This window comes from Diadema antillarum, unplaced genomic scaffold (genome assembly GCF_040938485.1).
Source record: "Diadema antillarum isolate AM-2024a unplaced genomic scaffold, OU_Dant_1.0 scf00000006, whole genome shotgun sequence".
NCBI classification, from domain to species: domain Eukaryota; kingdom Metazoa; phylum Echinodermata; class Echinoidea; order Diadematoida; family Diadematidae; genus Diadema; species Diadema antillarum.
Window position 1 is genome coordinate 1655346 of NW_027270895.1, and position 26825 is coordinate 1682170.

The 26825-nt window shown below is 40.7% G+C and overlaps 1 protein-coding gene across 1 annotated transcript in view; it reads right to left on the reverse strand.

The window, feature by feature from the left end:
* Positions 1-26825, reverse strand: part of LOC139715681 (uncharacterized) — a 106584-nt gene that overhangs the window by 72863 nt on the left and 6896 nt on the right. The window contains exons 7-27 of the mRNA XM_071627233.1: positions 25271-25480; positions 23228-23365; positions 21904-22302; positions 20288-20464; positions 19168-19620; positions 18297-18467; positions 16164-16601; positions 15246-15416; positions 13780-14220; positions 13187-13357; positions 12340-12503; positions 11507-11780; positions 10145-10327; positions 8997-9209; positions 7324-7494; positions 6396-6569; positions 5211-5390; positions 4348-4527; positions 3470-3697; positions 2680-2880; positions 719-1003 (exon numbers count right to left, since the gene is read on the reverse strand). Coding sequence (XP_071483334.1) covers positions 719-1003; positions 2680-2880; positions 3470-3697; positions 4348-4527; positions 5211-5390; positions 6396-6569; positions 7324-7494; positions 8997-9209; positions 10145-10327; positions 11507-11780; positions 12340-12503; positions 13187-13357; positions 13780-14220; positions 15246-15416; positions 16164-16601; positions 18297-18467; positions 19168-19620; positions 20288-20464; positions 21904-22302; positions 23228-23365; positions 25271-25480 — 5022 coding nt within the window. The remainder of the gene's footprint in view (positions 1-718; positions 1004-2679; positions 2881-3469; positions 3698-4347; positions 4528-5210; positions 5391-6395; positions 6570-7323; positions 7495-8996; positions 9210-10144; positions 10328-11506; positions 11781-12339; positions 12504-13186; positions 13358-13779; positions 14221-15245; positions 15417-16163; positions 16602-18296; positions 18468-19167; positions 19621-20287; positions 20465-21903; positions 22303-23227; positions 23366-25270; positions 25481-26825) is intronic.

A 26825-nucleotide genomic window follows, 5' to 3' on the forward strand; every position in this document is an offset into this window, starting at 1 on the left:
TGCTACAACACGCATTTCCCATAGATGCTTGCCCGAGTATTCTCGGGACTCGTCCTCAACAGGTTAAGGAATTTTGAGACAGATTCACATTATTTAATCCATCACCTGTTTAGGGTGTATTTTGCAGTTACTTGCTTAATTTCACTGTGGATACTCTAAAGCAGTCTTTTGCTCCCAACTTCACTCGTAATACATGTTTATATATTCAATATTCTAATTATATTATCACTAGCAATATTCAACACTCTTATTTCAACATACACATTGTTAAAAAGAGACAGCAAAAAACCTAAAGACACATCTTTTCTAGTCTCACCTGCTTAGATTTGATAGTCATATGATATAAATTCAATCAAATCTAATCTAATTTCATTTCCAATACCTCACAATTTTTGAGATATTTAAAGGCAATTACAACAAATCAATGATGTACAACGTGTACCAAATATGTAAACATACATTTGAAAGCAGAAAAAGAATAAGAGTAAAAGAAACTATTCATTCAAAATCATTGCATCCTTGAAAAAAATGATAGTAAAAAAAGCAATCTACATGTAGGTATTCAAACAATACATGATAAAGTTAGCATTGTGTAATGAAGGTAAGATAGTAAAGATGCAACAGAAAAAAAAAATCAAATAAATGAAAGAGAGAGCAAAGAAGACCAAAAGTGGATTTTTTTTTTTTAGTTTTGGAGTGAGATATAAAAGTGACTTACTTCTGTCAATGCAGAATGCATCCCAACTCTCCGCAGCCGTCCCCTGGCCCATGTCTACCACTCCTGCAGACCCGGCGGCCCCGCCGCATGCGGCACGGGGCGTCTGCACCACGTAGGCACTGGTTCCGTCTGCCAGCCAGCCCCTGCGACAGAGCTCGACGCCGCTGTCGTAGGCATCCTGAAGATCATCGGACGTGGCGAGCTCTGCCCCAAGGCTCTGGCAATAGCCTGAGGCTTCGGAGTAGGTCATGTTTGTTGCCGTGGAGTCTTGGAAGGCATAGGATCCTGGAAGGTGGGGGGAGAGAAACAAAGCTGTGGGTTAGAGATATATTAAGCTCGCAGGTATTGACCGATTCTGTGACGCGCTATGTGTATTTTTGGCATGGGCGCAGCCATAGTGGGTGTATCAGCCGACCCCCCCTCCGCACTCCCCCACCCCTCTCCCTACATTAGCACGCGCGCAGAATGAAAAACTGCTTTAGCCAATAGGCATCTCATACTGAGTGCGCGAATGCTTGCTAGTGCGCGAACCTTTGTTACAAGTGCGTGATAAACATGTTGCCCGGGGGTGGGGGAGAGCAGGGGGGGTCGGCTGATACACATACTATGGCTGCGCCCTGTGTCCTGTAAGTCTTGGGTGATCAGGCATAACCACTGCAGGACAATGAGCTTCTACTTGGAGTTAAGGGTGAAAGATGTCAAAAATCATCAAAAAAATTGTTTAACCCATTAAGAACGAGTCCCAAGTATACTCAGGCAAGTGTCTATAGGAAATGCGTGTTGTAGCCAAATCAGCCTATCCTAAATGGGTTCATTTGATGAGAAATAGATATTTTGCCTTTGTGAGAGGTGAAACAAGGAATAAGAAATAGGGGGAGACACCATGATTAAAATCACCTTCAGCACTCCTAGAATAGGCGACAAATGTGTCTTTTGTTATAACAAGTAGAATAAAGTTTGTTTCTGCAGACAACCCAACAAGCAGGCAGAGGGGCTATGAAAGCAAGCATTTGTGGTTAACCTGTTGAGGAGGACAAGCTGATATTGCTATAACACACATTTCCCATTGACACCTGCCCAAGTATACTGAGACTAGTCTTCAATGGGTTCAAACGGCTGGGATGCTTTCTGTAGCTACAGAAATGTGACCATGTATTCTTATGATCAGTGAGATATCAATTGCAAACCTGTGTAAAGGAAGGCATGGAAGCCAGTGGGGGTGGAGGGATAGCAATTAGGAAATGACTTTTTTAAAAATAAATATTCTGATCCTTGTAAATGCAAAATAGGCAGCAAACACACGTCTTATGTATTAAAAAAAAAGAAAAACAAATGAATGTAGCAAAAAGCCTGCTGAAAACTGCTTATCCAAAAGTGGTGACCAGTGGAGTAAAATGGAGTCAAAAGGGGGACTGAGCTTTCAATCCTAGCAGAATCTTCGTCAGAGGCAAAATGACAAACAGGCAGGGAAAGCAATCACATAAGGACTACACACAACAAGAACAGTCAGGGCCCGGGCTAGGGACACAGAACAAAGAAAACAAAAGGAGAGGGTAACTGGTCATGGGCAAGGAGCCCAACAAATATAGGGAGGGGGATTAGAGGCAGGAGGGTGGACAGTAGACAAAAGGCAGGGGCTGGTCAGTGATGATCCCAAGGATCAAGGGGGACAACCTGTGAAGGATGAGGATGAATAGGGAGGCAACATCAAACAGGATGAAGAACAACAGAGGGATAAAGAATAGGAAAATAGTAAAATAGCAACAGCATAAGTGAAGGGGTGGGGGTGGGGGGGGGGGCTGAACAAGTAGCAGCTCTAACCTAGTGTAAAAAGAAGAGGCATCAAAGAAATACAAGTTAGTTTGTATAGAGCTCATACATTTTCTGTAATCTTCACTGACTGGACTTTATGACATGACATTTGCACTTGGAAAATTCATGCTAAATGAAGTCTGATTTACCGATATCTATCTCGACTTCACAGAAGGACAGCTGGATGTTTGATGCAGAGACGCTCTGTATGGCGAGGTATCGGCCTGTCAGCAGATTGCAGTTGACGTCGTAAGTCGACGCAGAAGATGTCACCTTTTCGCCGCATCGGACATTGTCGCTGGGGGTGTTGCTGAGGCCAAGTCGAACGACAAATGGTGTAAGACTCCATGCTGCAGTAAAAAGAGAAAATAAAATCCATATACCATGTTTTACTCAAAACTGCTTTGATACTTCCTTCTAAACATATGTATGATGCTACAAAGTACTGCAAATGATACGTACATGTGACAATACCACACACATGTACACACACACACACACACACACACACACATACTATGCAAATATTATAAGTGGCTACTAAAATAGATACTCATACGGATTGATACATACATACATGCATACTTGGATGGATACACATAGATAGATTGATAGATTGATAGATAGTGTAGATAGAGAGATAGATGGATAGATAGACAGATAGATAGATAGATAGACAGATAGATAGATAGATAGAAAGATAGATAAAATAGGTGAATAGGTCTTAGATAGATATAATCCATCCATCCCTCAATCCATCCATTAGTCAATCAATCAATCAATTAATCAAAATCAATCGATCAATCAAGCAAGCAAGCAAGCAAGCAAGCAAGCAAGCAAGCAAGCAAGCAATCAATCAATCAATCAATCAATCAATCAATCAATCAATCAATCAAAGCTCAGGACAACAACAACAACCAAAACAAAAGAGAGACTCACAGCAACTGCTGCAAGCATCAGTGCGGGCGTAGATCTTGACGGAGCGGACGGCGTAGACCCCTCCGAGGTCAACCTGCCACCAGGGTGTGCTCTCCGATTCTGTCAGGATACAGGAGCCGCTACTGAACTGGCCCGAGGTGGTGCCATCCAGAGCGAGATTGGACGATCCGTCGCTGGCCGTGGAGCTTTGCGATGTCGACTTGTCAGAGTACATGTTCACTCTTTCACCTGCATGCAACAAACGGTAGAAAATATGATGGGTGCTGTGCAAGACAGTGATTGCTTTTAAACACCCTAATATGCCAATATGCTAGTACTCGGAACAGTCACTCACAGTAAAAGTCCTCCAGAGCAAAATTTATTCAAAGGCTTGAAAAGTTAGATGACTCCAGCAAAAGCACTCAAGAAATGCACAGACCAGTAAAAACTAGGATTATATGAGATCACTTTATCCCCGTTGAGGACGGACTGATTTTGCAGCAACACGCATTTCCCATAGACACCTGCCCGAGTATACTCAGGACTCGTCCTCAACGGGTTAAAAAAGTGTAATCAGTCATATTGTATGACACACTTTTTCAGGATAGGATAATACAGACCATGACTACGTGCACAAATGAACATAAATGGATACTCTTGCAGAGGTAATCACAAATTTGGCGCTTTCAGGTTCCAAAAACTGAAACTTTAAGGTAGGGGTTAACTTTAAGGTAGGGATAATTATATAATCATACTATTTGCATCAGGTCCTATACTCTACGCTCAAATGTCCAGCGACAGGTCCTATACTCTGTGACTTTCTACTTGCTTGGTTTTAATCGAAGATTATCATTCATTATTCAATGAAAATCTAACAACATTTGATTACGCATTCCTACTTGAGCATTCAGTAGATGAGTCGCAGGTCTCCGTGATGTACTGGTCATTGAGGTCGCATTCGTTGCCGCCGTGCTGCGGCGAGGGATTGTCGCACGCCCGATACCGGTATCGCACGCCCCCCGAACCGCAATGGATGCTACAATCGGACCAGCCTTGCCAATCTCCCAAGCCACCATCAACTGATTGTGAATGAGAATGAGATGTCAAACAATGAAATATCAGAGGAAACACAGAGAAAGAAATAAATATACATAAAACATTATGTGCATGTGTGTAATTTCTTTGGTAGTATTTCTGAGTGCTGAATATGTTTAGGAAGGGTTGTAATAAGTTAACTGGTGATTAATACAAATTTAAGCCATATGGGTACATTTTGTGTGTTATCCAAATCAAAGACATGACAGCAATTTTTTCCTAAATGCAGTCATGGCAAAATTTGGTTGATACATGTATTTTACTGTGGTATAAAGGAAACTTTTCAAACAAACAATGTAAAAATTCAAACTGCCACAAAGAATTGAAGAGAAGTACGCATGTCATCATTTCATCAAATTGGAATGCTGCATAAAATCTATTCAATGCTTCATGTTCAAATAAAAGAGTCTGATGATATGTGTAATATTTTTTCAAAGGTCTCCTTCAGATATAAGCAAGATCTGTGTTTCCCTCCAATATTCACATTTATATTGAACTATAAACTCTACATGAAAACATCAGCTGACAGCCAATGGCTGCTAAAACACAATTTTGGTCCCAATGTAGTACAAACTTGTAAGTTCGCTGCGCATCATTGAAATTACTGACAACACAATTACAGAGCGAAAGCACAATATCTGCAAATTAAAGTCCTTGATGATCTTACTCGGACAAGCATGGGTGCCGCAGATCTGCGTTTGAGTGGAGGTCTCGTTCGAGGGGCAGTCTGCGCCTCCGTCGGCCGGGCTCGGGTTCGTGCAGGATCGGTTCCGTGACTGGCTGCCAAAGCCTCCGCAAGATAAACTGCACTCCGACCAGTCGCTCCATTCGCTCCATCCACCATGTGCTAAAAGGTGACATGCGCAAAGGTAAAGTTGCGTTACGGTCATTGGGCAACCAGAATTGATATCTTAACATCTTGTTTCTTTCATACAGCAAATAAAAGAATGCTTCCTTTAGTAAGAAAGAGAGCCTTGCTGGTCAGAGTAATTGTATATACTTTTATTTCGAGGCAAAAGGAGCACCAGCCATCATGATTTTGGATTCAGCATGGATGATACCGTCCATAGGATGACAAGACCAGCCTCATGTCCCAACATTCACCTCAGATGAGTGAAAAGATGTCTCCACATTCATGAGTGAAAAGACATGTTTCATTCTTTTCGCAACATTTTCCTAAAATATCACTTCAAATAATGTAGAAACATCACACTGTAGATTACACCTTGCACAATAGTGAGAGTATTGTTCAGAAAAACTCAGATCTCATTTTTTTGTGACCTTTTATAACTAAGCGCTTGTAACCTTTATTCTCCCAACCAGCCCCATAAATATATAATGCTATGAATTCACTTTAATGACATATACAACATAGAATACATGATGGGACATTTGATATATCTTCCCATGGGTGACAAGCCCTTTGATTTCAAGTGGTATGTATCAAAAACCTCCTAATCCAATTTTGAAGATCAAAAGTACTGATTTGAATTCTAAAACATTACAATGATAAGAATTCCCCCCCGCAAAAAAAAAAAAATCAAATGTTTCTACAACTGTACATTATAAAATGTCAATATTTATGTTATTTTGCTAAAATGTTACAACAATGGAACAGATTTTCTGTTCTCCTGAAAACTCATGATTTTTAAGATTAGCCAACTCGTCACCCCAGGGACAACATAGCACATTATACATGTATATCATATTTATAAAAATATTCTTTATAAGCTTCAAATGACATATTAAAGAAATTATAGCTACTATGTCTATATGCTTGCAAATTTTCAATCATATGAATTGATGAAACAGGATTGAATTTGAAGTGAAAAAAAAAAAAACTCTGACTCACTGGGACAGGTGATATTACTGCTGCAGTTCTGCCATTCAGCGTCATCCCCGACACAGTCCGTTCCATTGTAGGCTGGTTCCGGGTCTGTGCAGGTCCTCGTTCGGTACTGGGTCCCACCAACACAGGTCTGACTGCACACAGACCAGGCTGACCAATCGGCCCAGCTGCCATTCACTAGAAAATTGATGGGTGGAAAAATCAGATAGAGCAAAAAGTGCCGTCAAACCAATCAAGTCTAGGAGGTTAATTTCTAAAAGAAATCACTATCCTGTCATACTCAAATTGGCAACTTTGAATTTCACTTTATGTCTCAAATTGTGTGCTACTAGTAGAGAGAAGCATATAAACTATGATATGAAAGATGTTGCCAATTTGCCCATCAGATATAAATTCCACTCAATTAAGAGGGTTTTGATAATCTGCACCCACACAACTAAATATGAAAAGCTCTTTTAATGGAAGCATCAAAGAATATGTGGCTTCTTGTACTTTACTGAATAAAGACCCCTGGAAGATGTCATAAATGTTGAATGTTCAAAGAAATACATCGTATGTTGGCTCACAGATTCTTCCTAAAATGTTCACTGACCTGTTGCCTCTTCTAACCAAAAAATCAAACCACTTGATCCATCAACATCTTCAAAATTCTGAGTGATCTAACTCCTTCTTAATCTAAACAGATGCTCAACACTACACTACTACAATATGTGTTGCTAATAAAATGAGACAAAAAAGAAAACAGAGAAACTAATCTAATATTCTATTTTCAAAAATGCATGAACAAGCAGTGACCTATTAAAAAGAAAAAGAGGTGAGATAAATATTATGTTACTGTGGAAAAATGGAAATACATAATTATGAATTTTAACCTTCAAAAGAAACAAAATGGTTATTTCAAAGAAATCTCAAATTCACAAAGGTCACTCACCTGGACAAGGACTTCGTGTACAGGGGTCAAGATCAGTGTCCGCCCCCTCACAGTCATTGCCGTCGTGCTGCGGGGCGGGGCTGTCACACTGCCTGGTCCGAATGTAGTAGCCGCTCCCACAGGTGACGTTGCACTCGGTCCAGTTGCTCCACTCACCGTACTGACCGTCGACTGAGAAGCAAATGAAAATAGGCATCGTCATCATCATCAACACTGACAGAGCTATTTTAGAGCATGCTGCAGTGACATTTTAGATAACTCTGAAGAGTTGGGGACAAATATTTGTGGGATGCTTGGTGTACGTAAGCATCAAACATGGAGGGACTCGGTTACTGACAAAAGTGTGTTTTGTGCAAATCAAACAAAAAAAACATTTTTTTTTCCTACCACTGGCATGATACTATGAAAAAGTTGAACCTTTTGTACTTGATACACAGCATATACATTAAAGAGAAACTGGAATATTTCAAACTTTGATTATTATTAGTGGCCTTAATGAACAATGATTTGATGCAAACACAAAAAGGTAGTGCTATGTCAAGTAGCCTGACAAAAGAAACTTATTCTTTATATCAAAATACATCTCAGGCTTGACACTAACGGTGGCCCGGTGGCCCGGGGCCACCAAAAATGAAAGTCGGGCCACCAAATTTCAAAAAGGGCAAATTTGGTGGCCCGCCTCGGGCCACCAAAATTTTTTGAAAAGTATGTCAATAAATTCGTAACTTTTTGCGCCGGAAATTAGCAGTTAAATTTGTTCAAAGGATGGATGAAAAGGACTGAATGAATGCCTGAGAGTGAGTGTTGCAAGTTTGTTGAAGTTTATTTATGAGTAGATATGTCCAACTTCTAATTCTTACCATCATAAATCTTAAATATTTGACTCATTAAAAAAAAAAAAAAGGACTTTTAATGTTTTTTATTGTTTTTTTTTTTTCGGGACACCAAATTTTTCTCCCGGGCCACCAAAAATTTGAAATTTACGATTTTGGTGGCCCCATCGGGCCACCAAACAAAAAAGTTAGTGTCGAGCCATGTCTATAACCTCCAAGCAACACATACACTGTATATACCTATTAGAAGAGCAGAGCATTATTTTGCACTGCAACCCACACAATACCAGTTGACGCTGAAATTCATTACATACATTGTAGGAATAGACGAGAGAAAATACTGCAAATTTATGGATTGTAATTTAACTCATCTCCCACCATCATCAGCAGGTGTTTACAGACATATAGAAGTACAAGGCTGAATAAAGTTTCTTGAAACAAAAGGAAGAGTCTTATTTGATACCAAATGGTTGGCAGGTACTGTATGCTATTATGAGCATAATCAGGAAAAATAAAATTTAAATCTGTTCTCCCCACTACTGAAAAAAATAGAAGTTTTAGCGTGCATTTTAATTTCCTGAGAGCCAAGATTAGCAAAATAAAAATGCACATGAGAGTTCTTGTCAACACTGTACGCATTGAACGCTAGTGGCATTTTATGAAAATTTCATGCTACAAAAAGGCCACCAGCTCCACTTTGTAAAAAAAAAAAATTATGCGGCAAATATTCCTGGTTTTAAAGTGACAGAGACACTGTGTCAATCAAAGCAACACCATAAGAGAGCAAACTTGAATCGATGAAGTCTGTCACGAGAGAAGATAGACAGGACATTAACGCACCTGCAGGACAAGCGTTGCCGTCCTCCGTTCCGCACGATACGGTCTCGATGGCATCCCCGAGGGACGAACAATCGTCTCCGCCGTACATCGGGGGCGGGTTGGTGCAGTTCCTCGTCCGGTTCTGCCACCCTCCGAACCGATTTCCGTCGCCATCCCACGAGTAGCACGAGACACTGCATTCGCCGTACGCCCAGTCTGTGTAGTTTCCATTCTCTGCAGCAAGAAAACACATCCAAGAATTAATCATATACATTGTAATATTTGCAAACTTGAGTTATGTTGTGGAATTATCAAGATACAGTCATTTTAGAAGGAGCACGTACATGAGAACTAGATGCTTATTACTTGGTCCTCAGCAATATTGCTAAATCTGACTACACAACATACCGGTACCAAACCAGATTACTGTGCTTTGGGAACATGTAACAGCTTGAAACCTTTTTATGTGAATTTCAGGCTTATTGGAACAATCTCGAATACAAATACCTGCTAACAGATTTGTGAAAATATTAAATGTTTTACATAAATAATTTCAACTACTACCACTGCACCTTCGTAATGCAGAACAAAGTTGCAGAGTTCTATTCAAACCCATCTGCTGTAAAGCGCTTTCAACTTTAAAATAAGAATTAAAGCATACACAGTGATATCAAATATTTAGCATTGCTCAAAAGTAGTGCAATGCCCTTGCAGGTTCTCAAGAAACATTACAGAAACACATCATTCATAAAAGTAAATCTCATACTGAAAGAGAAAAAGAAGAGCAACAGACAGATGGACTGTCAGACAGAAAATACAAAGCTCATGTATACTCAAAATGCTATATATTTTGTAGTGGTTTAAGTTTGCGATGTTCCCTAGTCAACTGATATTTGCAACTGGATATCAAGGCAAATTGCCTTCAATATTGCAACAAAAATACCCCAAGTATCTTACTTTAATGGTGGACATTTGGAAATTCCTATTCCAGAAAAGGGATATCTAGTTTAATACCTTTACTTCGGTACTCCATCACAAAGTCAAATGGTTGAAAAATTATCTTAATTCAGGAAAATATCATGCTGACAAAATACATTGGCATAAAACAGTAATTACTACCAACTTGATCCACTAGTTTTCCATGTCTCATGCCCAAGTCCAACACCTACCTGGTGGGCACACTGTACCGCAGGACCCAAACTCGGTCCGGTTCCCCTCACAGTACTGGCCGTCCAGGATTGGCGCCGGATTGGAGCATGTCCTGTTCCTCTGCCTGGTGCCCATGAGGGCGCTAGAGTCACACGTCTGGCTGCAGTCGGACCACTCGCCCCAGCTCCCCCAGTTACCGTCAGCTGGAAGAGAGAGAGAGAGGAAAGGAATTGAGGTGTATCCCATTGGTTAACCAGTTGAAGACTAGTCCAGAGTATACTCGGACAGGTGTCAATGGGAAATGTGTGTTATAGCAAAATCAGCTCATCCTCAATGGGTTATTAACTCTTTATGTGCCACATTCACATGTCCGACTCAGTCGACGGCGTGCAAACTTCACATATTCTGCTCAACAAACAAAGCCGCCAAAACCGATCGATAATTCGCTAATCACTGCTAATCCCGTGGCACAATGAAAGCGTTTCTCGTGCTTTTGTTCCTCTCATACACGGCTTTCATTCTATGTGGTGATTGAGTATCAAGCGGTGGTCCCAACTAGATTTGCTCGTATATTCTAAGTAATCGCTATCACGGTTTTATGTGCAAAAGTCATGATTTTACAGTAATGTAGCAACTGGTCATTCAAAAGAAAAATTGAAAATAGATTCGTCATACAATTTATATCGAAACGAAGCTTGGAATTCCTCTTTAACTTTGCCTACTATTATGCCCATCTTAACAGAAATTTGTAGAAGTTATACAAATTGGAAAAGCAGAATTCTTTCTCAAAGCATGACTACCTTCGTGTCTCAGAATAACTTGGCACACAGGGGGTTTCCACCATGGCACATAAAGAGTTAAATCAATGTAAGAACCATACCCTGTTGTGTTCACTGGAGTTTCATATGCGATTTGTTTTCTTTTTGCTCATCAGCACACATCCTATAAATCTTGAGCTCATTCGAAACAGGGTGCAAATCTTTCAGATCCTTACTGTATCATATTGGACTTCGTAATTATGGAACTGTCACATTTTCACCTATCTGGGAGAGGGTTTTTGTCTGTTTGTTTGTTTGTTTGTTTGTTTGATTGCTTGTTTGTTTGGTTGGTTGGTTGGGTTTTTTGTTGGGGGGGAGGGGAAGGGGCTTGATAGGATGAAGATGAATATTATGGCAAGTCCATGCTCAGTGTGTAAGTGCATAGAGGTTAAAGACATCATGAAATACATGTATTAACTATGCTTGTAAATATAGTGTCATATCATAAAAGATCAGCTGTCACAAATGTTGGGTGATAACTGCATTCCTGAGTCAATTCTACCGTAGATTAATCAGCAATAAAATAAACATGGAACAAAGTCATGGTGGAATGCGAAAACTCACTCTGGGCGATTTCACAGATGTACGGCCTCGACGTGTCGCAGCCTGAGTCCATCAGTCGCCACTCCCAAGTGCGGGAGTTGTAGCCCAGCGTCACGCAGGACCCCGCCCCCGTCGGGTAGTGCTTCACCCATGGCGCCTCCTCGCTGCTCCGCCAGGAGGTCGCATCGGGGCCTCCGCTGCCGTCATCGAAGGAGAGGGTGTCGGACTGGTAGATGAGTCCGGTGAAGAACTCCTTGCTTTCAGTCATACCCAAGTTCTTCAACCACCAGCTCACCTGAAATGGCAGGGGGAAAGTGACGTCAGTGACAGGCAGTACAGGCAACGCCCTTTCATATCACTACTAGAAACTTTCGAGAAAAGCCACTGGCATTCAATGCATTGTGCAGACAAACACTTTTATTGTGTGTAAATGTTTTTATGAATCTTGGATCTTTGCAAAATTTGCTAAAGTTTTATGCGCTTTAAAATTTCTCGTTTGACAGTATATTTAATCATCTATATATCTGCCTATATGCCAGGTTATGTGAATAACATGTAGCATGTATTTTCTCTAATGTTATCTTCTAACATGATAAACCAGCTTTCTAAATCTTAAAATCAGATGGACTATTTCACCTATATACTGTAAAACACGATACATTTGCGGCATGAAAATTTCGGGAATTGGAGTCGACGACCTTTCCGGAGGCATGAAATTTTCGTGAATTGCTGCTGGCGTCCAGTGCATATTGTGTAGGCAAGAACCTTCGTGTGCATTTTAATTCTGCGAACGTTGCCCCTCGCGAAATTCACGAAATTAAAATGCACACGAACATTCCTCGTTTTTACAGTACCTCATCAAGTTCAGTCTGGTTGTTGATGTACAGCAATTGTCCTGTGTAGTTGCTCATGACGACGCAGGAATCGTTGGCACTGCTGTAGGTCTCATAGTTAGTGGAGTCGTTGACGAGCTTGTAGCAGCTGCTGTAACTAGCCGTCCACCCTGCTGGACAGTCGACTGCAGAGAGGAGAAATATCAATTAAATTTGTATTTTCTTCATTGCTATGCTTCCTTACATTTCTTTCATTTACTTAACAAGTGTTCCTCCCAGAAACGGTTGAGATATCACATGCAAATGCAGAATAATTGATAGCCAAATTAGCACAATCTATTCTCTTTTCATCATTATAATACTCAGCAATTATTGTCAAGTTCATTATATTTGTTATCTTTACACTCTAACTTGAATAGTAAAATCGACTATGTTGACATTTTCAGTGACCATTAACAGTGTAACTGTTGTCATTATAATCAATGCTATCATCATCATCATACAAACACTTTTATCACTTTTATCATCATCATCATCATTATCATTCATCATTACTATACCAACACTTTCATCACTGTTGTCATATTTGCACAGCCGTCATCTCCACAAGAATGTCTTCATTATTCTCATCAACATTCTGGTGGTCATCATAATATGAGATGGCTATCATAAGTATCTTTTCATTGTCATTATCGCTATCATCAATGCTATAATTATTGCATGTAGTAACACATTGTTACATAATCATTACCATCATCAATACCACATCACGTTACTATAAAATATCATCACTATTACAATTGTCTCCATCACTAACGTCAATGCTGCTTCCTCAGACTGTGGACACAAGGAGAAGGGAGCTACTCACCGATTGGACAGCGGTCCCAGCAAGCCCTCGTATCGGTCAGATTGTCCTGGCAGAACTGACCGTCCAGTATCGGGGCGGGGTTGTTACACTCCCTGGTCCTCTCCTGGGTGCCATGGCCGCAGCTGTCCGTGCATCGGCTCCAAGGTCCCCACTCTCCCACATCTCCAGGGGCTAAAAGGGGGGGGGGGGGTAAAGATAATGGGGGATGTGGTCATGTGCCAATACGCTAAAAAAAAAATTCATATCAAGTGAATAAATAAGCATGATTTCACACTGTCTAATTTGTTATAGACAAGATGAAAATATACTTTTTCAAAGTACAATGGGGCACATCTGTCTCAAATGAAAGGAGAGTGGAAGCAGAGGGAGGGGGATGTCTTTCCAACAAATTCTTAAAAAGAATACTTTTTTTTGGTATTTATCCCAGGTAACAAGTGGATCAGCTTTTTCAGTCCATGTTTGTTAGTTCATGAACCCTTGCATTTACTGATCCTCCCTCTACGGGTAACTTGTAAATGGATCTTCTTCTCGGGAAGGAACAGTTGCTACATAATATGCTCATGAAGTAATAAAAGCCCTTCTAGTTTCTGTACCTTGAGTGACTTCACAAATGAAGCCGAGCTCTTTTTCGCAGGGCACGTCTCCAAACAGCCACTCATGGGCGTCAAAGTCGTACATCATGGCAACACACTCCCTCCCCTCTTGGTCACGGGGAAAGTCCCGTGCCCACCAATCTGAGTTCGGCCACGTCGCGCTGGACGGTCCGTTGATCGACGACCCGTAGTAGAGCATGGCCGAGTTCACGTAAGAGTGCCCGATAAAGATACGGTCACCACGAGGCACGTTCCGGTTCTTTAACGCCCAGTTGAGGAAGAACTGCTCTTCGTAGCTGTCCACATAGACTACGTGTCCAGTGTAGTTGCTGTGCTCTTTGCAAGTGATGTTCGCATTCTCCATCGTCGTGTTGTCATAAGAGTCGACAAAGAATGAGTAGCAGCTGTCGTAGAATGGTTCGTAGCCAGCGGGACAGCTCACTGTGAATGGAAAGAAAGATTTCGATAAATCTGTGAATCCTGAACAATATTAAAGGGAAGGTAAACCCAAAGAGCAATGTGGATTGAGTGAATTTTTAAAGTGTTGGTGTTGGAACCGCTGGATGAGGAGAATACTAGAGGATATGACGTATGAGTGGACAACAATACAAAGAAAATATAAAGGAAATTCAACAAAAATTCACTTTTCTAGAATTATGAAAGAGCAATGGACCAACCGCTTTCAGAAAGCAGGGGGAATAATTGCTACCCTTAACATAATGTCAATATCAAGTTGATGGAATTTGTAATTTTCATGAAAAATGGATTTTTGTAGAATTTTCTTTATATTTTCTTGGTATAGTTGTCCACTCATACGTCATAACCTCTAGTAGTCTCCTCATCCAGCGGTTCCGACACCAAAACTTTAAAAATTCATAACTTTTGCATCGATTGTCCGATTTTCTTCAAACTTTCACTGATGTGTTCTACTATTGTTGCTGCTTTCACTCAATCTACATTGCTCTTGGGGTTTATCTTCCCTTTAACACAGAATGAGACAACAAATCACAAGTGATATAAATCAAGCGTAGTCCCAAACTTCGATGGTTTAACATAGAACTAAACAAGAAATTATAAGTGATGTCACAATAGCTCTGGAAGCTCTTTGAAACACATCTTGTATTTATTCAAGGTTGGCAGAAGCTTGTTAATTGCATGTTATAATCACCCCAACAACTGAAACTTTGGGGGAAATCCCTTATCTCTGTTGCAGTTTTCCTACACTCTGACAATAAAAAATGAATATGCTGATATATGTACTGTAAAAGTGGTAGTAAATAGGATTACAGGATTGTCACAATAAAGAGAAAAACTATACTTTCAAGCAGTAAAAAGAGTGTAGTAAAATTTCATGTGACTGTCATCTATTCAAATACTAATAAGTCACATCAATATCACAGAGAACGATAAACAAGTGTGATTGAATGACAAAATACTCTTTATTTCTTCAAATCTTGTTGCCATACCGATGCTACAGGGAGAGCTGCAGTTTCTTGTCTGATTGGCTGGTCCTGGGCAGGAATCACCGTCGAGGATTGGGGTCGGACTGTCGCAGACTCGCTGCCGGGTCTGTGTGCCGTTGCCGCACCTTTCACTGCATTCGCTCCAGCCGAGCCACGACCCCCAGTTCCCATGAGCTTTGGGAAGAAGCAGAAAAATTATGTTGGTTATTAAGCTCTGCTGTGCTTACACTCAACAAACTATTACTATCATATGACTCACATTTGATTTCAAAGAACAATCTTGAAGAATTTGAGGGGAGAGATACATATCCATATATCACATCAGATTTGGCAGATAAATCTTCTTTGATGTGGATCAACTTTGTCATTTTTCACCTCTGCCAACTGGTAACTCAAGAATATCAACTCAACTGGAGGAAGGTATGCATGTAATAGTTGTTCCCTCTTTAATAATTATGACACTTTCATCCTCAAGTGTAGTGTAGTGAGCATTAGATGACTAGTTTATATTTCACAGAATTATACTTCTTTACTTTATAAGTTTTTAAAAATCCAACTCTTAACACCATAACCTTAAAAACACAGCAAAAACACTGTCAATCAACACTTCTATCTAGACTCTGTCATTACAAATAGTCAATGATGACAGATTTGCTAATCTTAGTCCCCATTTGAAGTAGATGTCCCTTCTTCCATCTTTTCAGACATCACTTTGGTAGAATCAAAAGAAAAGTGGCTATTTACCAGTAAAAGTTGCATGATTGGTAAAATGCTCTACATAAGCTGATACTAAAACGATTACATTATTATCAACAGTGGACACAGGAGGGCTAATGATAACACAGGTATTTACAATAGAAGGGGCTGCAATGAATTACAGAAACTGGAGTGACTCAAACATGCTAAGAAAACAACACTTACTCTTGGTAATCTCACAAATGTAGCCAAGGTTTCTGTGACAGGGTATATCTCGCAGCAGCCACTGATATCTCTCATCATCATAGAACATCGCCACGCACTCTTCCGCGCTGGCCGATGGATATCCCGTCACCCACAACTGGTCAGTGTTCCAGCCGGTCAGGTTGACTGCCAGCGTGCTGTTGGCATAGTAGATGTCACCACTGCTATATGTGAGCCCAACATACACTGACGCCCGATCCTTGCCGAACTCCGAGTCCTCGAGACGGAAGCCGAGGAACTCAAGCTCCTCGAACGACTGGACGTAGGCGAGATGACCCGTGTCATTGGTCAGTGAGAGACAGGCTCTCCTGGCAGAGTTTTGGTCAGTGAATTCGAACGAGTCGTCAATCACCTTGTAGCAACTTTCGTCATACACGGAGAATCCGGCGGGACAAGTTACTGTAACACAACAAGCAGAACAGTGGGAAAGAGGCAGTGAATTTCAGGTACTACATTATAAAGTAACTTGCAGATAATGTATCTAGAGTAATGTGAGGATAATGTATCAGGAGTTTGAAGTAACTGTTAGATATCATAATATGGGTACAGTCTCTAAAATCAGGTGGAGAAAAAAGGATCTACACAACTACACCATGAGGAAAATGAAGATCACAAATATCTAAATGTCTCACATGGAAAAAAAAAAACATAAAAAAAGGTCCCAAGCATAAATGAAATTACAAGGAACATACAACAACTAGAAATGTCGCTATGGCGACTGATGCCTCCGCCATAATGCATGATTCTCCCAATAGGTGTATAGTACAATGTCTGCACAATGTGTGATGACAGTTTCACATAACTGGCAAAATATCGAAATAACAGGTTTGTCAGAAATATCTTGAATGTTCACTTTCCACGAACTGGGTTTGCTATAATTGTCTATTAAAGAGTGCAGGTACACATATTTGGGGAATTGAAAATTTTTACTTGACTTCTGACCGACCTTATTATAAGTTTATGCATTGAGTATAATTTTCAAGGTATGAAGAAAGAGTGTAAATACAGTACAAAATACATCTCTTTTTTTTCATTTAAACCTGACCTTTGACCCTTGACCTTTGACCTGCTGGCTGGAAATTTCCAAGAGAATCTCCATGAAGTAATACATGTACATATATTAAATTTTAAAACTAATAATGCAATCATTGCATATACTAGCATATGAGGGAAATAATAACATTTTGAGGAGTTAACCTTGACCTTTGACCCCCTGATTGACCCATGACCCCTATATTCCCTAGATAATCCCTGCCAGTCAGTACATGCATATGTACCAAGTTGCATGAAGATACATTGAACCATTTGCGAGAAAAGTGATATTGCAACATTTTCACCTAACCTTTTACCTTTTGACCTTTGACCTTATGACATGAAACTCTCTCTGGAGAATCTTTACGCAGTAGTACATGTCTACACTAAGTTTCAAGAAAATAACTGCGGGCATTGCATAGATATGGGGGAAATAGCAACATTTTTAGCATTTGACCTTGACCTTTTGACCTTTGACCTCTTGTCAATGTCACTAGAATTTACTCAACTAATTTTCCCATCGTACATCATCCTTGGACCAAGTTTGGTGAAAGTTGCTTCATCCAGTTTTGAGTTATCACGTAAACAGATAAATTTTAGGATTTGACCTTGATCTTTGACCCCCATCATACTTCATACTTGGACCAAGTTTGGTAAAATTTCAGTAAATATTACTCGAGTTATCTCGTAAACGAAAGCGGACGGACGTACGTACGGACGGACAACCCGAAAACATAATGCCTCCGGCACCACTTCGTGGCGGAGGCATAAAAAAAGAGTATAATGTACAGTGAAAGAAAGCGTGACACAAAAAAAACCCCAAATGACTATGTATGTCATACACAAGGGGAAAGGCTTAAGGGTAAAGGAGGACAAGATTTGAAACGGACAACTAAAGTGTAATTGCAACTGTCAATTAAAGTATAATTGACCACACCCATATTAACTGGTTGAAAAATAGATTCTTGAATTGATGAGGACAAGAAAATAAATGACTGATTACTTTGGGTTGACAACATTAAAAAAAGTACCCCAATTTCACATTACACAGATGAAACTCACCATTAGGACAAACTGACGTGCACGTCTGAGTCTGCTCTGATATGCCTGTACAGTTGGCTCCTCCCAGAATGGGGGCGGGGTCATTGCAGAGGCGGACCCTGGTCTGGTGGCCACTCCCACACGTTCCGTTGCACTCTCCCCATGGTTGCCACAAGCCCCAGTTACCATCACCTGGAAAGGGAGGGAAAGTGAGGCTTGGTGATTACTAAAATCAGGACCCTCCCTCTTTTGTGTGTACAAGCAGACTCCTACCTCACTTTGGAGGCAGTTACCATGGCAACTGGTGATCAGCTTTGAGCAATTGTTCATACTCAATTGCTGACACTATACATGTTTAAAGTGTTGAAGCACTTTTTCGATTAAACCTTTGTTCCACTACAGGGTAAGTAAATTATATCTTAATTTAACACTCCATATCTAATTCCAAAGCTGCTTGCTGATCAATTTACTTCTGAATTTGATGTTGTTAACACGGTTGTCATGATGTTAATATTTATATCACATATGATTAGTCTTGATCGCTTGACTGTATAATAAAGGTCCTTTTGGCACAATAAACAATGTAAACGTGTTTCACAGTTGTTTCACTGTATCTAAATCCAACTACAGTGCCAATCCACCAACAATCTATTTGTCGAGGAATCACATGACACCTTGCAGGGGAGAAAGAAAAACACTTTTAAACAATCGCAGCGAAATTTGCACACATGTGATTCCACAGAGATCAGTGCTGAGTAATCCTTCTCAAGCATTCCTTAGTAGTTATTCAACAAAATTGCCCAATATCAGGGCAAAAAAGAAAATGCCAGAGCATGAAAAATACAAATCACTGCGCGTAATGGTACATCAGAGCGAAACACAGTGCACATACCCAAGTTGACCTCGCAGATATAACCCAAGCTCTGAGAGCAGGGTTCATTGGTTACTTTCCACGTGGACCCGCTCTTTTCCAACATCGTACAGGCAGCAGAGTTCCCGTCGCCCGTGCTGTGTGAGCCACCAGACCACATGGAGTCTCCCGCCTCTTCCCACGATGTCGAATTCATCTCCTGGCTTGACCCATACTCCCAGTCAAAGGTCAGATTCCCCGAGGCGACATCAACCTTCACGCCCGTGTAGTACTTGGCCGTTTGGTCTGCATATTTGTCTGCGAGTACACCGGCAATGTAGTTTTCTTCATAGAGGCTGTTCACAAAGAGGAGATGGCCCCCGTATATGGTGAGGTTCTGGCAGTCCGTCTTTGCGTCGTTGTAAGTTGCAGAATCGTTAATCCGGAGCAGGTAGCAGGTGTCGTACTTGGTGATAAAGCCATCCGGGCAGTCCACTGCACATCAATAAATGAGGGGTTCAAAAATATTAAAGAGGACCAAGGAAGACTAAACATTTCCAAGTTTTTAAACAAGACGGTCTCCATGAATCTTGGTGCTTGAAGTTAGATGTGTAATAATCTTACATACGATAAATGTACATATTTTCTAATCACCTCAAAACTCAATGAAAAACCTAATGGGAATGTTTGCTACCACAAGCCATTGCATAAATATGCAATGATTCTAATTCTGTTTGAGGACGTTATCAAACCCTGTTGAAAGCTAGTCCCGATTAAACTCAGACGGGTGTCTATGGGAAACATGTTAAAGTAAAATCGGCTCCTTCTCAATCATTTCAGTGGAACAAGGAGTGACAAAAAAATACCATTTAAAATAATAGTTTCCACCCTTAGATATGTTTTTGTTTAACAGTGCAGAAAGCTCTGGGCACAGTGACTGTGAAAAGTCACCTGGACAATAAACACAAATGATGCCCTACAAAACTGGAGCCATCTCACTAAGCCAACAGCCAACTGAAAGGACAATAAGAAAGATAGAAACAAACCTAAATAAACAAAGGAAAGAAAGAAGGAAAGATTAAAGAAGGAAAGGAAATAGAAAAGAAAGGTAAAAAAACAAATGAATGACAGAAAGAAAAATGACAGAAAGATGGCAACTCACCAATTGGGCAGATGGTACCACATGTCCTGTTTTGCTCCACCTCCCCCTCGCACTCGTCTCCGCCCAAAAGTGGGGCGGGGCTGTCACAGTAGCGATGGCGCAGCTGCACCCCTTCCCCTGGTCCACAGGTGACACTGCACTCCTCCCACGCTGCCCACTCACTCAGGTTACCATGGGCTGTACAGTGTTAAAGAGATCATGAGTGAGAACGACTGTACGACTGGCAAGCCACATCAGCTGTTCTAACTATCTCATACATTTATGAAAATAACTGATGCATGAACTCTGTGGCATACAATCCAACCTGAGAATAGACTATGCCCTTCATACTTTCCTATTTGCTATATGAGTCGCACACACTGATTTTGCGTGAGGACTGAAAATAAGTGAAATGGGTCAACCTAGCTGAACTTGACTTTTTCATATTTTCTGAAAGAGCGGGTCTTCTTTTACATTATGCTAAAATTTGGTATCATAAAACGGGCAGGAAAGTGTGTTATTTTAGCAGTTTATCTCGAACATTTTTGGTAGAATAGTGTGATTATGTGTGTTTTGAGAATCCCTTTTTCATTTCTGAAAAACCTTGTCCACACTCTTCACTTTCAACTCTAATAAGTTTTGAAAGGATAGGGCTACTGCTTTGAAAGTTGGCATTAATTACGGACAGAATGTGTTAATGAGGCGTGTTTAATTTTAGTTTAATCTGATAATCCCTTCATTGTCGTTACTCTGGTGGTTTACTTCCTGTTTTTTTTTTTGTCCCATTCACCGCACAGCCAGCACGGTTTGGTAAAGATTAAGCGCTTGAATAGACACTGTACTTCAGAGCCTCTTTTCTCAGTTCACACTTTTCCTGAGTTTGTGTTTTCTTTCCAATATTTAGATAGGTTAGGAGAGTCCATTTGATTTGAGTTATACATCATTTTAAAGCTTAAAGTCTGCTCTTTCAGAATATGGTCTTAACTAAAAATTCATGTCTGGCGACTTTTTGTTTGTTTTGAGGTGCACAGTCACATATGCTAACTGCTTCCAAACAATTCATATCTTTGCTTTAAATGCTGTAGATATTACCAGCATTCTTTGCATATCAGTTGTCTAGACTATGATAAAGTTGTGATGGTGTAAGCATGTGTGCCTGTGTGTGAACACAATGGATCATAATGTATTCCTTTGTTTCATTTCTGTCATTTGTTGTGTTCTTTTTATAGCGCACATGCTGCAAGCTGCAAGCAAGACAGAACAGAGTGATGATATAGAAACTGTTTTCTAATTTTTACTCATGCATTTCTACTCAAAGGACAGCCCTAAATTCATGTTCTTCCCAATTGACCGCTGTTTTGATCTGTGATAACAACTTTCACATAATATCGTAACAAATAGCAAGCACTTTCAACCACACAAAAGTAGCAAGGAGTGTATTTAAGCATGATACATAGGAAGAAGAATTACGCAAGTTCATTTCACAATGAGGGAATTAAAGTTATCCATAGGATTTCTAGTGGCAGCAGAAAGGTCATTTGTGTATCAAATGTAGAAGCCAAGTCGGTTGCAACTGTTATTGGAAGAGAGAGAGAGAGAAAGAAAGAGCGAGATAAATCATGAATGAAGCTACTCACTCTTGTCTTGTTCACAGATGTACTCAAGATCATCAGAGCAGGCGACGTTAGCCCAGGCCCACGATGACCCGTCAGCGACAATAGCAATGCAGGCCTGGTTACCTGAAGGGTAGCCTGAGGCCCAGCCATTCAGGTCCACTGTGGTAGAGGTGGATCCGATCGAGACGGTCCCACTCCCGCTCGAGTCGTAGGTGAGACCCGTCATGAACTCCTTGCCTTCGGGGGTATTCTCGGCAGTCAGAATTCCGGCGATGATATCCAGTTCATCGGCGCTGGTAACGTACACGAGGTGGCCACTGATGGCGCTGCAGGCCGCCTCTGCGGCCTGGAGTGAACTTTGGGAGAGGGACACCATGTAGCAGGAGTTGATACCCGGAAAGCAGCCATCGGTGCAGTTGACTGTTGGAAAGCAGAAGAGAACATCAGAGACTTTTGAATATCACTATTCCAGTGTTCATCTTAAAAATTATCAGTAGTCTCTGAGGCATATTGTTAGTATAATTCATACCTTCTGTGTGAAGGAATCCCCCTCCAGACTGCACAGCACAAATCTTAACCTGTTGAGGACGGTATGATTAAAATTACTTCAACACACATTTCGCATCACACCTGCCCGAGTATACTCGGGACTCGTCCTCAATGGGTTAAAAAGGCAATTTCAAAGAGCATTCTATTTTATAGGATCTAGGCTAAAGTTTCTGCAATAAGCAATTAAAACCCCAGCAGGGTGAAGGTATAACTATTTGTGGAATGGATGTTTTCTCATTCTGACATCGCACTGCAGTGCTCCTAGCCTTTACTTGGCTTTAGAATTCAGATGGCTCTGACAAGCACTAAAAGAAACCCAACAACAAACAATCGAAATCACATTAAAACATTCTAAGATACATCAGAGAGACTGGTAGTTCCATTTCCCGTAAACCACAGCATTGAAATGTCAGGGCCTACTCTCAACAAGTCAAGAAGAAGGATCTTATAAGTAGACACTTCAACATCAGAGCTAACATCAGCAATTAATCAAGAGTGAGATTTCTTGAACCAAAGTAGAAACATTGCACTTTCATTACACAATTTGAGAAAAATTCAGTGAGGAAACTCACTACACTAGCTAGGGGGCATTTCATGAAGCATCTTGTCCAACAAAGTTGTCCGACAAATTTGCTCTCAGCCAATCAGATGCAAGGATTTCAGTAGCTTGTAACAGTTTGTCAGAGAAATATCTGACCAAAACGCTTCATCCCCCCCCCCCCCCCCCCCCTCCCGGAATAAAATGTTTGAATAACATGTGAATTTAGTTTCAGAAAAAGACAATGACCAAACTTACCAGAATAGTCCGCACACTCTGGCCCAGCAAAGCCGTCCACACAGGTACAGTTGTACCCGTTGGCATCATCAACACACGTAGCCCCATTCTGACATGGATTGCTGGCACACTCATCGACATCAGTCTGGCAGTGATATCCTGAAAGAAAGAAAAAAAAAGGATGGATTTTATTCTGCCTGTAGAGCAGACTATCATCCATATTTGCCAGGGAAGTAGTAAAACCGCTAGTATAACTACAGTCCCTAACAGGGCCAAAGCAGCTAGCCCAATCAGACGCTGTGCAAAGCACGTTTTTACAGAGCAGCATGGTATGCATGTGCCTCAACTAGAAGCATGATGCATGTCTGGAAAACCTTTGCCAAAGGCACAAATGAGTCATGAAACTATAATGTCCTGCTAGTAGAACATCTATTAGGGGTCATTCTATTGTGATAACATTCACAATTAATCTTGCACGGTTTAAAAAGTACTAGTAGATGTTTAGGCCAGAAGAAATTCCTAGTGAAATGATTGGAACAGAAAATGTTTAGACTAACGACCTATTTTCCCCGTTTACTGTGTAACTACTACGAGCATCTTGATGTAACTTTTAGGACCTTTTAAACTGGTTCTACACAGCCCAGTCGCTGGGCTTCGCAGCATTTCATGATTTGGTCGGGCTATTTTTGGGACCTAGACTGACGACTAGAAAGTGATAGATTTAACTACCAACATGCAACACTTGCCAACACTAGCAATTTAAGCATTCAGTAGCAAAAGTAAAGTTTAGCCAATTTTTACGGGCACATATATTAACGCAGACGGGCCTAGATTAGTAATGCCAACTGACGTTTACAAATACAACACAATAATAAACGTATGGGACTAATCCAACACAAAAACTGCTGCTCGAGGCAAATTGGGTAATCACTGACAAATCAAGAATGCTAAAATTGTTCATACCAACAGTAATCGTTTCAAATGAAGAAACCTATCGACGTGCCATTAATAGTGTTCTGACAAACACACTAGTATGCGTTCACCATCGATCTGAAGTAAACTTGTAATTCACCCACACATCACACGCGAGATGCCCGGCAGCTGTTCCCCATGATTTGCGCATGACCGTGTTATGTCTTATAAATACAGTCAAACCTGTCTATAGCGGCCACCCAAGGGAGACGGAAAAAGTGGCCGTTATAGACAGGTGGCCGCTATAGACAGGTACTCCAACTTTGAGTGCATTGCTTACATGTACATGTATCATCGTTGTATCCTTAGTATGTACATATACAGTGTATGTGTGTACGTATGCATAACCGTGTGTTTCATGCATTTAATCATGCCGGTGTATATGAAATTGTTGCACAGTAGCATGTTTATTGTCGTGAAGAATCGTGCATTATTATGACTGAATGAGGGATGAATGCAGCGGTGGCGATCACTGAACGTTGCTCGCACGGCTACCAAACAGAAAAATACGCTGAATTATCGGCTTGGCTACGGCTCCATTGGGTTTTTGGCCGCTATAGACAGGTTAATATCTCCCGCGGGAAACAAAATTTGTGGCCGCTGGCCGCGTTAGAGAGGTGGCCGCTATACACAGGGTCTTTAACAGGGCTTTTCTCTCGGGGGGATTTTGCCGTGGCCGCTATAGACAGGTGGCCGCTATAGACAGGTGGCCGCTAAGGCAGGTTTGACTGTATTCATATAATTAATTGTCGGCGGGCTATCGTTTGAATGGTGATTGGCTAAAAGTTTCGAGCTGTTACGGAACGGGAGAACCATTAATATGTGAATTACCTTTAATAAATCTATAATAACTACTCATCTTTATCCTGTTAGTCCAAAGTTCTAACTTTTAGGTTTCTGTTAAATCGTGACAATTTTACATCTTTGTCTCTTCTTCCAAAAGTTTTTTTTTTTTTTTTTTGAGCATGTTTGATATTAAGCTTATAAAAAATGCATGTGCATAAAGATGTAAAAATATCATCCGTAGGCCTACTAAGTATGTTATGAAAGTATCCGTTTTTAGGATTGGATCACACAGTCATTTTCACTCACCCACAAAGCCGTCTTTGCAGGAGCACGTATAGTAGTTGACGTGGTCGATGCACTCGCCGCCGTTCTGGCACGGGTTCGACGCGCATTCGTCTTCGTTGACCTGGCAGAAGTCGCCCGACATCCCGGCCTGACAGTCACACGTCACGTTCCACACGTAGGAGCTTGAGTCCGTGCACGTGGAATTGATGCAAGGGTTGGGCACACAGTCCTCTGTACAGGCAAATGATGATGAAAAGGAAAATAACTTAGAAGAAGAGGAGAGGCTGGTTGGTTTAATAGTGATGTTGTAGAATGATTATGCAACACCTCTCTCTTAATGCAGTTTCTTCATAATCATCATCATCATCATCATCATCATCATCATTGCTTTGACTCTTTCCGATACTACAGTTTTGTTCTTATTCTTTGACAACCTACACAATAAGACCACGTAGGCTATGGGTTGTCAATCGAGATGCATCTGCAACGAGTACCCTGGCCGCAGCGGTTGCGCCCCTAGCACGTGTGCTTGATTAAGCAAGGCGCTTTATCCACATTGCGTATAGGTGTAGTCCTACGGGAAACGGGACTTTAATTCATCGGTTCCAATTTTGCTTTTTGTTTCACATGGATTTGTTTTGCTTCCGTAGCGGCCATGTAAAACAAATTAATAATTTGATTCATTACAACACACCATCAGTTTTTCAGAAGTCCTTAAAGGGGAAGGCTAGTAACTGATCAGTGGGAATCAGTGGAAATGCTGGGAGATGATTGTTCCAATCCTTATGGGATTCATTCAAGAGTTCATTGTATATCTATTGTTGTGTGAAAATGATTTGCTTCAGAATGGTCTCATATTCAAGTAATGTGCAGTTTAATGCTTCCAGGTTAGCGTCCCTGGTCTGTGACGGGGCATTAATCTGCACATTACTTGAATATGAGACCGTTCTGAAGCAAATCATTTCACACAACAATAGATATACAATGAACTCTTGAATGAATCCCATAAGGATTGGAACAATCATCTCCCAGCATTTCCACTGATTCCCACTGATCAGTTACTAGCCTTCCCCTTTAATATTACATACAATATCTTTTTGTCAGTTTCCAGTTTTATATACATTAATTACTACAGAACAAAAGAGATAGCTTGAACCCCTCCCCCCCCCCCCCCGAATACACGCATCCACTGAACTGTGACCACACGTAAACCTATAATTATTACGAATGTCATGGCACTCATCTCCGGCCGAATCTAAATTATGTATTCTTACGTTCAAAATAGTGTTCTTGAATGATTATCTGCCTCCGTCACTAGATTGCATGTCGTATGTTCATATTCATTAATAATGTGTTACAATTGTTTTATTTTTTTTATTTTTTTTTATTTTTTCCCCAACTTGATTTCATGTCAGTTCATGTCAGTTGACATTGGTTCATTTGATTTTGTTTTATATCGGTTTGTAGCTTTGTTGATTCATTATTCGCTGCTCTATGTATTTTTTGAGGGTCCTACATCACACAAGCTCTACTTTTTAGTAGGACCCTCCTTTTCCATTCCCATCCTTAATTTGCT